General features: G+C 36.0%; 1 protein-coding gene across 1 annotated transcript in view; it reads left to right on the plus strand.

The window, feature by feature from the left end:
• The window catches only part of LOC128658497 (rap guanine nucleotide exchange factor 4-like), a 66,176-nt gene that overhangs the window by 34,335 nt on the left and 17,441 nt on the right, over nt 1-14,400 (plus strand). The window contains exon 2 of the mRNA XM_053712839.1: nt 13,932-14,074. Within this exon, the coding sequence (XP_053568814.1) occupies nt 13,932-14,074 (143 nt within the window). The remainder of the gene's footprint in view (nt 1-13,931; nt 14,075-14,400) is intronic.

Here is a 14,400-nt window from a genome sequence, read left to right on the forward strand (position 1 = left end):
AAGTCACTCTTTAGCACTCACACAGCCCACAGACTATTAGTGGATACTTTTTGTTAAGATATAGCATAGCCAAGGGGACTCAGCCAGCCTAACTGCAAACATCACATTCTACTGTTTTTTGGGGACTAAAGTCCTTTATTACCTCACATTAAGGGCTCTAGATTAGAGTGGCGCGTTAACTCTTGCGCAAAAGCGAAAAGGGCATTTATTAAGGGTGTTTATGTATCTCTTAAGTAGTGTGCGTATTATTGGTTGAAAGTAAATGTGTTTTCTTGAGTGCAATTTAATGCGCGTCAGGAAAGTTTCCCCCCCAAACTTTGCACTATGTAAAATGTGTTTTTAACCCCTTAAGGACCATCAACGTACCCTGTACGCCACTGATCTTTCTATGAGGATTGTGCTCTTCCTAGCGAGACTGCCTTCTAACAGTGATTTCATCCCTTTAGAACATTTCACCTGCAATCTTGATCACGATTCAGATACCTTTATAAAATAGCACTATTGTGACGATCCTTTTAGCATTGGGCCTTAAGTATTGGGCTTTGTGTACTGTATACAACTAGAGATAAGATAAGGAAGCCTTTGTATGTATAGAGAGTAATAAGATAAGGAGGTCTGCTCTCTTCCAAGCTCAGACCATTTTAATGTGTTGTCGCCTTTGAAGAGCAAACACAACTATTTAATATACAAAAATAAACCAAAAGGAGCGATTTCCTATATATTTAAAACTCTGCAGCTGGAAGTTGGAAACAAATTAAGGGGTAAACAGTTTTACAGTACACTGTCCCTTGAAAGGAACACATTACCTAAAATCTATTTTGTTGTTTGTTGTCTGTATATGAAAACATCAATTTAACATGTTAAAATATATTTTTCATGAAAACAGGTTAAGTAAAAGTTGTTTAAATGTAAAGGGAAATAAGCAGGAAGTTCATGATTGTCTTAGAACTCTACTCTTCAATGGCTGAAGGGGAAAACTCCCACATAAAGTTGAAAAGTACTTTTTTTAGATAAATACTAAGATGTCATGTTATAAACAGGGGTGGAACTACCATTGGTGCAGCAGATCCAGCGGCACCGGAGCCCAAGTACTGGGGAAGTCCATAGAAGCCAGTCTATATACAGGAGTATGCAGAATGTGTACAATCCTAATACAGGGGATCCTTTTATTAGTGCAGGTAACAGATCTATCTGTCTATCTTCTCAAAATCACTATACAGAACAGCATGTATATTATTACTGATGCTTACTACTAAGTTACCTTTGGGGGCCCCAAGAAAAATTACACCAGGGCCCTCTATTGAGTAGGCGCGCTACAGGCTGTAAATTGAAAGAGTAAGAATATAAGAGGTTCAAAAGGTTTGCAAAATTCAAAAGGCTGATATGTTCAGATCTGTTTTGCTGCCAGAGGCGTAATTAAGAAACCAGTTTTAGATTGGCATATGGGCAGACTAGACGGACCTTCTGCTTCATTTTAATTGACTGGTATAGATTCTGTTATTTCATTTACAGACACAGTTTTTTAATGAAATAGGAGTTTATTAAAGGGAAAGAAAGGTCAAAATTCTAAATAGAAGCATTTTTTTTTATATTAACTTCCATTAGCAAAAATGCTTATAGCAAACGTTATTGCACTGTACTGTTTTTCAGCAGTATATGCTGTGAACTAGTATCCAAACACCACACCTTCTCAGAAAGTCAGCTGTGACTTGTATGATACAAATAAAGTCTTCACAGATGCAATACACACCACGCCAGCATATGCCACTGACAAACAGCAATAACTTCTACTAGAAGCATTTTTGCTAATGAAAATGTACTGTAGAAATGCTTCTATTTAAAATTGAAATGCACCCATGCACATTCCAATTTTAATCTTTCTATCCTTTTATTATTATTATTAATAATAATAATAATAATAAAACTTTTTAAACATGTCAACTGTTTATTCACGCACAAATTGTCATTGACATAGGAACAAAGGCCTAGATTCAACAAACGCAGTTTGTAAAACAAATATCTCATGGAAAAAAAACTTGCTGCAAAATTGGAACTTGAAAATTATGGAATTAAGAGATATTTGGGACCTTCATCCCCACAAGTTGCATTTTCAGCTATTTCCAACTGTTCATTTCTTGCTGCATAGAACATGTTGAACTGTGAAATGTACAGATGTGCATAAATGGCTCTTTTTTGGGGTTTTCAAAGACATTCACGGAAGGACGTTTCTAGCAGCCAGTGGGAAAATACTTTCTCATCACAAAGTTGATACACTATTATACTATCACACGCACACACTTTACACATACATTGTTTACAATTTGTTAAAGATCATGAGCCAATTAGAAGCAGGCATACATGGTTATACTCTAGTCACTGGCCCTTTCCTCTTGTGCTTCAGAATGGGGGTGTTCCAGGGGTGCAAGTTAAATATGTGTTTAACCCTAATACAGGAAATAAAGCTATGTTAAAATAAATCATTTGTTTATAAAAAAAATCTAATGAAAAAGACCATTATATTTTTGTACTAGAATATAATTTTTTTTAATGAGTGCCAGATTACAAGTAAAAAGTAAAAAGTTAGCGCATGTGCAAAAGACTCAGACGGGCTTACTTCAGGACTTGGATATCGCAACCACGCTACAAAAAACCTATTAGTTACTAGGGCTGAGTTAGGCTAGTCGACTAACCGATTAGTCGATTGGTCTCTCATTCTTCGACTAGTACGGCATTAGTCGATTACTGATATATTAAATTTCGCTATATTTTGATAGTCAAAAACAGCCCGTAGCCAGCCTACCAGCCCGTAGCCTTTAGCCTAAGCCTACTAACGATTGTGGATTGTCTCACTTGGCTGCAGTTATGACGACATGTTATTTTGTACTCGTAGTAGATGAAACACATTTTGCAAAAAATGGCATCTTCAACAAAAAGTCCTGCTTGGAAATATTTTGAAAAACTTAATGAGAAGGCAGTTAAGTACAACATTTGCGGCGTGCAATTGCAGTACAATAAATCCACGACTTTCATGTTAAGCCACCTAAAAAACAAACACCCATCTGCATTGGTAGCGACAGAGAAAAAAAAATATATGGATATAGTTGATGTTTTTGTTTAATAAAAACTTGCATGGACGCGCTTTGCAGATTTTTTTTGTTCACGTATTGGGGTTGTTGTGTTGACTAGGTTTTAAAAATAAATTTAAAAAAAGAACATTTTACAATTATATTAAAAATATTTTGCATTTAATACCTATTTTCTGGCCAAAGGGGGTGCATTCGACTAGTTGATTGTAAAAATATTAGTCATGCACACCCCTATTAGTTACGTGTCCGACACTGCACTAGATTAGCTGTGCTAAAGCCAAAGGTGTGTAAGGAATACTTTACATTCCTATGTTCTTCACACAGAGGAAAATATTCTTTATATATATATATATATATATATTTATATATATATATATATATATATATATATATATAAATATATACAGATATATATATATATATATATATTGTATATACAGATATATAGAAAAATATTATTTCTGTTAAAAGCACATTAAAACATTAAAATAAATAAAAATTCTATTGCATGTTTAACGTTAACTTGACTAGTAAAGGTGCAAAACTGTATATTTGTGTGTATATATATATATATATATATGTGTGTGTGTGTGTATGTATATATGTAGGTGTATATAGACATACAAATGCACACACATTTATATGTATTATATTTTTATCAAATAGTGTATATATGAGTGTAATACTTTATATTAATATGTTTTTGATGTGTTTTTGTTAAAAAAAAATTTTTTAACCCTTACACTGTACTTCAGGTCTCAAGACGCACTAAATATCCTTGCGCAACCTATAACTTTCAACCTGTAATACCAGCACTATTTAGCAAGGTTGCTGTAACCATTAAAAGTACAGGTTGCGCTAGAGCGATGTCGGCCCTGCTAGCCATTGTAATTTTAATTGAGAGAGTTATCAAACTTTTGTTTTTATTCACTGAAGATAAATGATTCCATATCCCATACAAATAGTTAGTCAGTTAGTAAGAAAACACATAACTTTATGAAAGCATCCCACAATAAAACAGCCACAGCATATTTTTGTGTCTCACTCTGACCAAAAGAAAAATCTGCATTGTGATCGGCCAGAGGGACAGAACCTGAGCATTACTGTCCTGTAGACATCACCCAAGAAGTTGATAGAAGTGGGGGAGTCACCCCCAGGAGAACACAATGCAACTAATAGCATATAATTGTCATGCCCAGGATTGATCCTGGGTCCTAGGTTCTGAGCCACTGGAGGACTTTCCTTTGTGAAGCTGCAGTCAGTGCTGGCTAGCTCTCTTGCTCCACCTATCTGCCAGCTGCAGGCAGTTTCCTAATCAGCTTGGGACTATTTAAAGCTGCTTTACAGTCTCCATCTCGCCCTGACATTGTGTTTCATTCCTTTGTTTTATCAAGTTAATCAATAGTGCTCCTTTTCTTGAGTTCATATTACAAGTTAAAAGTAAAAATGTATTGCTTGGGGGGGTGGGGGGTTGCGGAGCCAACTACTGAAGAGACCAGACGTGTTCCTAGGGAGCTCCTCACTCTAAGATCTAATATTTGGGGTCACCCATAACATATATACTAAAAAATTGGTAATAAATTAGCCAAATCACCCCCAGGAACATCGAGGAGGGTGCAGAGAGTGTCCAGTAATAACGTATCTCCTTCAGTAAAGTTACGCGGGGAGCATCACCATTTCTAGCATCAGGCACCTGTAACCATCTACTGGACACGCAATCCGTGAGCTCTACTTACTACACGATGCACACACATTTATATATAATATATTTTTTTCAAAAAGTGTATATATGAGTGTAATACTTTATATTAATATGTTTTTGATGTGTTTTGTTAAAAAAAATGTAACCCTTACATTTTACTTCAGAAACCCGGGTTATAAGACAGTTCCCTACACAGCATACCTTTATTACTATATAACAAATACATTACTCTGCAGTCATCCTTGATACTGTAAAGCTTCTTTTTTCTTGCTTTATAAATGGAGGAGTTCCACGTGACCTTGCAGGCCTTACTTGGGGAATTTGAACACCGGATGCTCAGCAACATTAATGCCCCCATTGCGACAGTTAAATCCGCAGTCAAGAAGGGTGAGACCAGACATTCTACCCAATTTGAGCCCATTCCTACACCAACGCTACTAAGAAACTAAATTTGGGAGGGCTCATCTCTGCCTAGAATGGAGGCACAACCTGACAGAGGTGAGGATGATGCCTGCATATTTTCTCCCCATTTCGTTAGCCTAACAGCCGATACATCGAATCTCAAAGACAGCAGCTCACCGGAGTTTGGGGAGTCCATTACATCTGTGAGCCCAGAGTCTCAGCAACCTCGTGACCACATCAACCACCCATCAGTGGTGACTGCTAATGGGGACTGTATTCCAGGGCCTCGCTTGGGAAGAGCGGCCGGCTTTCCCGGTAGAGGCTTAAAGAACCTGCTTTCTTCTACCTCAACCAAAGGCTATATCATGTTGATGTCACTGAGGCCTCTTCTTTTACAATCTCGCATCATTAAAGTGACCTGGCTTGCTTCTGTTAACCAAAGAGATGAAGCGCAGACCCTTATCCACGATCCCAGGGCTAGTATCGGCATTTCCTGTACTTTTACTAATGACTCCCTTTGCCAGGAACTGTTGTTATCATAATCTCTTTATGAGACATGATGTTATAGCCTTCATTGTTTGTTAACCAAGCTCCCTTATTCATGCCGTTCTGCACTCTCCTGAGCAAGGTTTACTTTTTATTTTTTCTAGCAGCGCTATGGTTCTGCATAAGTTTATTGTATTATGCCGTTAGTTAACAGACTTTTCAGTTTATATCATTATTTGCACTATCATTTCTGGATTAACTCATGTAGTACTTATGTGTTTAATCAGAAGAGCCTGCACTAACCCCCGGCTCTGCTTATATTTTCAGATTGTTAGTAGAATATATGGGGTATTTTTTTTTCTTAATCTTTTACTGGTAAACACATCTATCCACTTCTCACTACACAGATCCCAATCAAACCACAAACTAGCAGTCGCCCTAGATTCAAAAACCTGAGGACTATAGTGTCTGACACCTACATTTTCCATGACTGTTGGAAGGCTCTACAGTACCTCCACTATTTGATACCCCCTAGTAGGCTTTTAGAATTCCTATTTTTCCTCTCCCAGATATAAATCTAACTATTCTAGTGATATACATAACTGCAGATCAGACTACTACATTGTTCAGTTTTAGCTAACATCAGACTATTGAATGGGTAATATTTCATAACAGATGCTAGATTTCCTTTCCTATATGTATTAAGGTCCAGGAGTGGCCATGGCAAAGGATAGTTTCCCTCCCTCACGTTTCATACACTTAGTTAGGTCCAAGAGTCGTCTCCCAAGCAATAGAGAGAATATTTACTATAAAATAAAATGAGGTTTCAGAAATATAGGTCCAACTACCTTACATACATTGACCTCTAGTTATCATTGTCTGTCGGACCTGATCCGACAGTGCGGATCAGGTCCAACAGACATCGCTGAATACGGCAAGCAATACACTCGCCGTATTCAGCATTGCACCAGCAGCTCACAAGAGCTGCTGGTGCAACGCCGCCCCCTGCAGACTCGCCAGCAGGGGGTGTCAATTTCCGCCGATGTCTGTCCGCCTGCTCAGAGCAGGCGGACAGGTTATGGAGCAGCGGTCTTTGTGACTGCTGCTTCATAACTGCTGTTTTTGGCGAGCCATACGGAGCTTGATACATATGCCCCATTGTCTTCACTTGTTTTCATTACAATATGTTTAATTTTATGGTAGACTAATATTTTATAGACTAATATTTTATCCACTGCTCTCACTATCGTCCTAATTATCTAGTCTGAGTATAATTATTCATTCGCATCTTAGCATATGCCCACAATTGAGAGGAGGGTTATTATTGTTGAATACTTTATTGCTATCACAACAACCATATATCAAGATAACGTGAATTAACAACTTCTAATTGTATATACTACTATTTTTTACTTTGAAAATAACCTGTCCACCGATTTTTGTTATGCAAGTTTATGTATAATGTGCTGTAGCATTATAAAAACCTCAATAAAAGATTTAAAAATGAAAAAATGTATTGCTTGAACGAAAGGCATGCTAACATCTGGAGGTTGAATAGTGTGGACACGTTAACTCCCTCTACTTATAGACACTTATGGGGCATCCTACAAAGCCCTGTTCTTGCTTTTGCTCTGGTGCTCTAGACCTAGTGCGCTAAAGCCAAACGTGTTTTAAGATATAGTTGAAACAGCATTGTTCTTCGCTTTTTATATGTGTGTGTAGAGAGAGAGAGAGAGAGTTCAAAGCCACCTTTATTCAGTGTGACGTTTTGGGGTTTCACCCCCTTCCTGAGAAATTGTGACAAACTGTCTGAGGAAGAGGGTTAAACCCTGAAACGTCACACTGAATAAAGGTGGCTTTGTGTGTATATATATATATTTATATATAAATCAAGAGAACAAAAAAAAAATTATAAAAAAGAGTAAATTAGAAAGTTGCTTAAAGGGACAGGAAACCCCAACATCTTCTTTTATGATGTGGATAGAACATACAATTTTAAACAACTTTCCAATTTATTTCTATTATCAAATTTTCTTAATTATCTTGTTATCCTTTGCTGAAGGAACAGCATTGCACTACTGGCAGCTAGCTGAACACATCTGTTAGCAAATCACAAAAGACAAAAGTGTGCAGGCACCAATCAGCAGCTAGCTCCCACTAGTGTAGGATATGTGCGTATTGTTTTTCAACAAGGGATACCAAGAGAACAAATCATATTTGACAATAGAAGTGAATTTAAAAGTGTTTTAAAATTGCATTCTCTATCTGAATCATGTAAGTTTGTTTTTGACTTTCCTATCCCTTTAAAATTACATGCACTATTTGAATTATGAAGGGAGAAAAATAGGTTTCATATCCCTTTAAATTGGGGATATTTGTCAATTATTAAAGTCAATCGGCTAGATTACGAGTTTTGCGGTACAGCTATACCGCTGAAAAATTGGCCATTGTGCGTGGAATGGCCAGGAATGCATATTACGAGTCACGGCGGTATAGCTGTAACGCAAGCATTTTAGCCTGTAATGCAACATCCATTCCGCACTCAAAAAAATTACGTTTGATTGTGGGATTTCCTTAACGCCGGTATTACAGTTTGTGCGTTCAAAAATGCTTGCGTTACAGCCTATACCAACACGATCCATACCACCATCTGAGTCCAGTAGTTATGGATTTTGCGAAACAAAAATGTTTCACAAAACTCAACTGTTTTCACAAAACTCAACACATAACTAAACTGTTACAAAGTACACTTACACCAATAAACTACATATTAACACCTAAATCGCCACCCTCCCGCATAGCAAACAATATTTAAAACGTATTAATCCATAATCTGCCGCCCACCCACATCGCGACTATTAAATAAATGTATTAACCACTAATCTGCCGCCCACCCACATCTCCAACACTATTTAAATATATTAACCTTTAAACCGCCGCTCCCCCCCCTTTAACCTAACATTACTATTCTAATAAAATAAAAAAATACCAATTAAAAAACCTATATTACAAATTTACAAAAAACACGAATCCTACGAAATTTTTTAAAAAAATCTAACATTACAAAAAACAACTAAAATTACGAAAAATAAAAAACACTAAGATCACAAAAAATAATAAACGAAATGATCAAAAATAAAAACAATTACACCTAATCTAATAGCCCTATAAAAAAACTACAATAAACTACCAATAGCCCTTAAAAGGGCCTTTTGTAGAGCATTGCCCTAAGTTAAACAGCTCTTTTACCTGTTAAAAAATACAAAGTCCCCCCAACAGTAAAACCCCCCAACCAACCAACTCCCCAAAATAAAAAACCTAACTCTAAAAAATCCTAAAATAAGCATTGCCCCTAAAGCAGCGGATTAGGGGTTAATAGGTTTATTTAGTGGCGGGGATGTCGGGGAGCGGAGGATTAGGGGTTAATAGCTTTTATTAGTGACGGTGATGTCGGGGAGCGGCGGATTAGGGGTTAATAACTTTATTTAGTGTGGCTGATGTCAGGAGTGGCGGATTAGGGGTTAATAACTTTATTTAGTGTGGCTGATGTTGGGGGTGGCGGATTAGGGATTAATAACTTTATTTAGTGTGGCTGATGTCGGGAGTGGCGGATTAGGGGTTAATAACTTTATTTAGTGTGGCCGATGTCGGGAGTGGCAGATTAGGGGTTTATAACTTTATTTAGTGTCGGCGATGTCGGGGAGAGGAGGATTAGGGTGTTTAGACTTGGGGTTTCTTTTCTCATAGACATTAATGGAGTTGCGTAACGCTGATCGCCATTCCGCACTTCAGTTTTTATTTCTCCCCATTGATGTCTATGGGAGAAAGTGTGCACGAGCATGTAAACTCAGCCCTTGGATTTTGTGCGGTATGGAGCTTAACACACCATAACGCACAGCAGAAGGAGGCTTTTCAGTAACTCGTAATGGCAGTGCTATGGAGAGTGAAATAACGCAAATTTTTTGGCGTTAGTTTCGCACCCTGTTTAGCGCAAAACTCGTAATCTAGCGATAGATTGGAGAAAATAATAATGTAGTATTATAAAAATCATAAAATAGTTTTAATATAAAACATGGCCTCACAAATTAAATTTAGACAAGAACTTACATTAAAGGGATAGTCTTCTCCAGAACAACCCCATTGTTTAAAAACATAGATTATCCCTTTATTACCCATTCATTCCCCTGTTTTGCATAACCAGCACGGTTATATTAATATACTTTTTACCTCTGTGATTACTTTGTAAAGCCTCTGCACACTGCCCCCTTTATTTCAATTCTTTTGACAGACTTGCATTTAGCCAATCAGTGCCTTTTCATTTGTAACTCCACGAGCGTAGTCACAATGTTCTCTATATGACACACATGAACTAACGCCCCCTAGCTGTGAAAAACTGCCAGATACATTAAAATAAGGGACGGCCTTCAAGGGCTTTGAAATTAGCATATGAGCCTACCTAGGTTTAGCTTTCAACAAAGAATAACAAGCGAACAAAGCAAATTTAATGATAAAAGTGAATTGGAAAGTTGTTTAAAATTGCATTCCCTATCTGCATCATGAACGTTTAATTTTGACTCGACTGTACCTTTAACTGAAGTAATGTTATAGTCATTATACTAGCTATGTTCTGTATATTTTTATCACAAATAATTAGGTACTCATGAACAAAACAAAAAATATTTCATAGAAAAGAAAAACTTCCCACTAACTGATAGAGATTTTGCCTAAACTATAGCTGTAATTTGAAAATATTTTAAATATGTTCAGCAATATGTTTCTTCTTGCAAATCAGTACATTATGTTGTGGAATATTGAGGACCTCTAGTGTTTGCATCAGTATAGTGTACAAATAAACCAGATTCAATACAGTTAAGCAAAATATCTGATTCACACACAGTTGTTTTAAATAGATTATTATATATATTTTGGAAAGTGATATTTTTCAAAAAATGTAATATTAATATGTTACAAGATTTTAAATAACGACAAAAAATTCTAGAATATTATATTAGGTTCAGCTGTGTGTGCCAATGTAGTAATTACTATTTTGATAAAAAAATGACATTTGCACACACAGCTGAACCTAATATAATATTCTGGCATTTTTGTTATTTAAAATCTAGTAACATATTAATGTCACATTTACATTTTATAGCACATGGTTCACATTTTTAGTCGTTCCACCTAAATAGAAATTATCCTTGGTTTTTTGTGTGTTTTTTTTTTTGGGGGGGGGGGGGGGGGTTTGGAATAAAAACATAGACCGATTCGGTAGCAGAAATATACAACTATTTCTTGATCAATACTACTAAACCATAATCATTGCATCTCTCTTCCTGAAAAAAGTTGAAGGTACATAAAAGTAAGTTGGATACTTGGGGTGTAGTATTTAAATGCAGTGTGTAAAATGAAATAAATACACTTCATAATGAAGCCTGATTAAGCTTTTGTTACATGTTTGTTCACATTTCCAGTGATCATCTTAAGAGACTAGACAAGTGCTAATGGTAGGTATGTACTTACCAAGGAATCAGCGGTAATGTTTCAAACTCTCTCCAGACATTTATTTAGAATAGTTGCCACTTAAGCACATATATATTTTTGTGCACATATATATTTCTAAACTTTGCCTACTGTAGCAGATCATGTCTGTCTGAAGGCTCGCGTGGAAACAGGGCCATTCGACCCTTAATAAATTGGCCCCAAGTACGTTGTTTCACATGCGCAAGTTTGTTATTGTTAATGTTTGGATGTTTGTGCTAAAACTATAAAAGTTTGTAATTTAATCAATTGTTTTACCAATTTTTAAAAAAAATATATATTTAAAATGTAGAATTGCTCCCTTTTAAGCTACATTTTTATGTAAAAGTTATTGCTGAGTGCCCTGATGAAGATTCAGTGCCATAAATCATACATACATTATATTTCTACGTGTGCTGCTGGTTTGGTTCTGTTTGCCCCATCAATCATACAAAGGAATCTTTTAGCAACCAGACGGAGAACAATTTAATGGGATATGCTATTTAATGGGATTACTAATTACCCTAAAAATCAAAGTAGACAGGTAATTGTCATTCCTATTGTAATCACCTGCTACCTAGAGGGGTATGAGGCCCCTCATTTGAAAGAGGGTTGTACCCTGGCAATAAAAGTGGTCATTGGAAATGAGAAGAGACATTTCATCCCTCTTTTGTTCGCCAACCCCTGCTACTGTTTAAAACTGTTCTGTACAGATTGACAACACTGTATCATTCTCACAGAAAAAGGAATGCAGAAGTTTTCCTCTGCATTCAAGTGGTTACTTTCCGTTCATAAACTGTGAGCACAATCACTTAAAGGGACATAATACCCATATGCTAAATCACTTGAAAGTGATGCAGTATAACTGTAAAAAGGTGACAGGAAAATATCACCTGAGCATCTCTATGTAAAAAAGGAAGATATTTTACCTCACAATTTCCTCAGCTCACCAGAGTAAGTTCTGTGTAAAAAGTTATACTTCAGCTGCTGTTCAGCTGCAGGGAAAAAAAAAGAAGAAATGAACAGCAGCCAATCAGCATCAACAGCACTGAGGTCATGAACTTTTACTGTGATCTCATGAAATTTCACTTAACTCTCATGATATTTTATAGTAAACTTCCTTAAACTGAATAGGGAACTAACAGGTAAAATATCTTACTTTTTTACATAGAGATGTTCAGGTGATATTTTCTAGTCAGTTTATTACAGCTATGCTGCATCACTTTCAAGTGTTTCAACATTTGGGTGTCATGGCCCTTTAAATATAGGACTATTTGGAATGTTTTCCAGTTAGAGGGATAAGCGCTTGTAGCAGCTTTGCAGAAAGTCTCCAAGTGATTATCCAGCTATGCTATCTTCATCATGGGAAAGGTGAATAGAATTAGCGTGAGGTTGTTCCAAATTCCAGAGACTAGTGTGAAACTGTTGTGTTATATAAAGAATGTAAAGGGACATTTAACAGCTGCTTTTGTGTATAAAATGTGCTTATCCCACACACTATAGACAAAAAAATATTTTCAAAAAAGCTGCAAATCAAGACAATTTGCAGCAATTTGAAAAATAAGGCTGCAGTATCTGATTTTTGGCCTCTAGAGAGTGTGGGACAAACACAATTATTTACACAAAAGGAAAAAGTGTTCTTTAATCATTTTTTTCTAATACTCCAACAGTTTACGTTTTATGCTATGAGTTTTCTGGGGGGGAAATATTATTTACACTAATATGTTATCACTAGATATTTGCATTTGGAGGTTTCGGATGCGTCCGAATGTGGAAGAAGGTGGCCGCTTGTGGCATTTGGCTTTTTTTGGAGCCGGATTTATTCTTGTGAAAGTGAAGATCTGGATTTGCAGAGAATTTGGTGTGTTGAACTTTCACAAGAAGAAATTGGGCTCTAAAAAGAGCTGAATGCTGCGAATGGGCACCTTCTTCAAAGGTATTTGAAAACCTTTGAATTCACATGCCTAATTATCACCAATGCATTTGATTCAATATATCTTGAGTACATTTTAAATTTTCTTTATGATCTCAATTTGAAAAAAAGTACTGTGTTATACTCAGTCAAGAGCAGAAAGTCCTGTTGGATGTTTGAAAACACCTCTAATATACCCTCCCTCTGCAAACTGTTTATATCAATTATACCTACAGTGATACACAAAAGCACATTATATTGTCAACATTGAAGATACATACAAATATGAGCAGTCACCTTTTAAAAATAACATGATCTAGTCTTGAAAACTCATGTTGGATTGTGTTATACAGACACTATATTTAGTTCTATACAGTCTTTTACAGTACTTGTTTGAGCTCTATAATATGGGTGCCAAAAACTAGCATAAGTAATTTTTAATTGTACTATCCATTTTCTGAAGTGTATACCTGTTCTATTCTGTATTCAGGTGTTTTCTTATTGTTGCCATAAGTGGACGTGCCACTGCTTTAAGAAATAGGTGACTAGAGTGTTTTATTGCAGTGTAAATAATTATTAAGGTAGTAGTGTTAGTAATAGAAACCCAAAAAAGTATGTTTTTATTAAAATGGAGAAATAAAAAACTGCTGTCCTTGGAATAAATATGTAACACTAATAAGGGCTATAAAATATATTTGGTGTTTATCAAAACAGGTATCATCAGAGTCCATATAAAATATTTTGAAGATTATATGTATTTTATTTAAAGTTACCAATTAATAAGCTAATGGTATTTTCATTTTGTATTTGTATGTTATGATAGGCCTATGGAACGTTCTGGAGAAGATGTGGACATTATATTTGCCCGGCTAAAAGGAGTAAAAGCATTTGAGAAATATCATCCTATTCTTCTTCAACAAATCTGTTTTTGTGGCTATTATGAAAGTTTGGAAAAGGGAGTTACCTGTAAGTGAGACTGAAAACCTATATCAGTATGATCACTATTACTTCTTCTTTATATACATTTGTTTCTGAATTGCTTACATTTGATGTGCAAAATATATAATAAAAATAAATAAGAACATGAACTTGAGTAAACACAATAGCAACCAATCCTATCTATCTATCTATCTATCTATCTATCTTTCTATTGGGTACTTATAGAGCCCAAACTAATCACCCGTGAGGGTCTCAAGGCATTAAGGGAAGAGGATAGGAGGAGGGGGGAGGGAATGGGCGTTCATTTGAAGATCCAGGTTTTGAGGTCCTTTCTGAACTTTGTAAGGGAGGTG

Source organism: Bombina bombina, chromosome 1 (genome assembly GCF_027579735.1).
Source record: "Bombina bombina isolate aBomBom1 chromosome 1, aBomBom1.pri, whole genome shotgun sequence".
Taxonomy (NCBI): domain Eukaryota; kingdom Metazoa; phylum Chordata; class Amphibia; order Anura; family Bombinatoridae; genus Bombina; species Bombina bombina.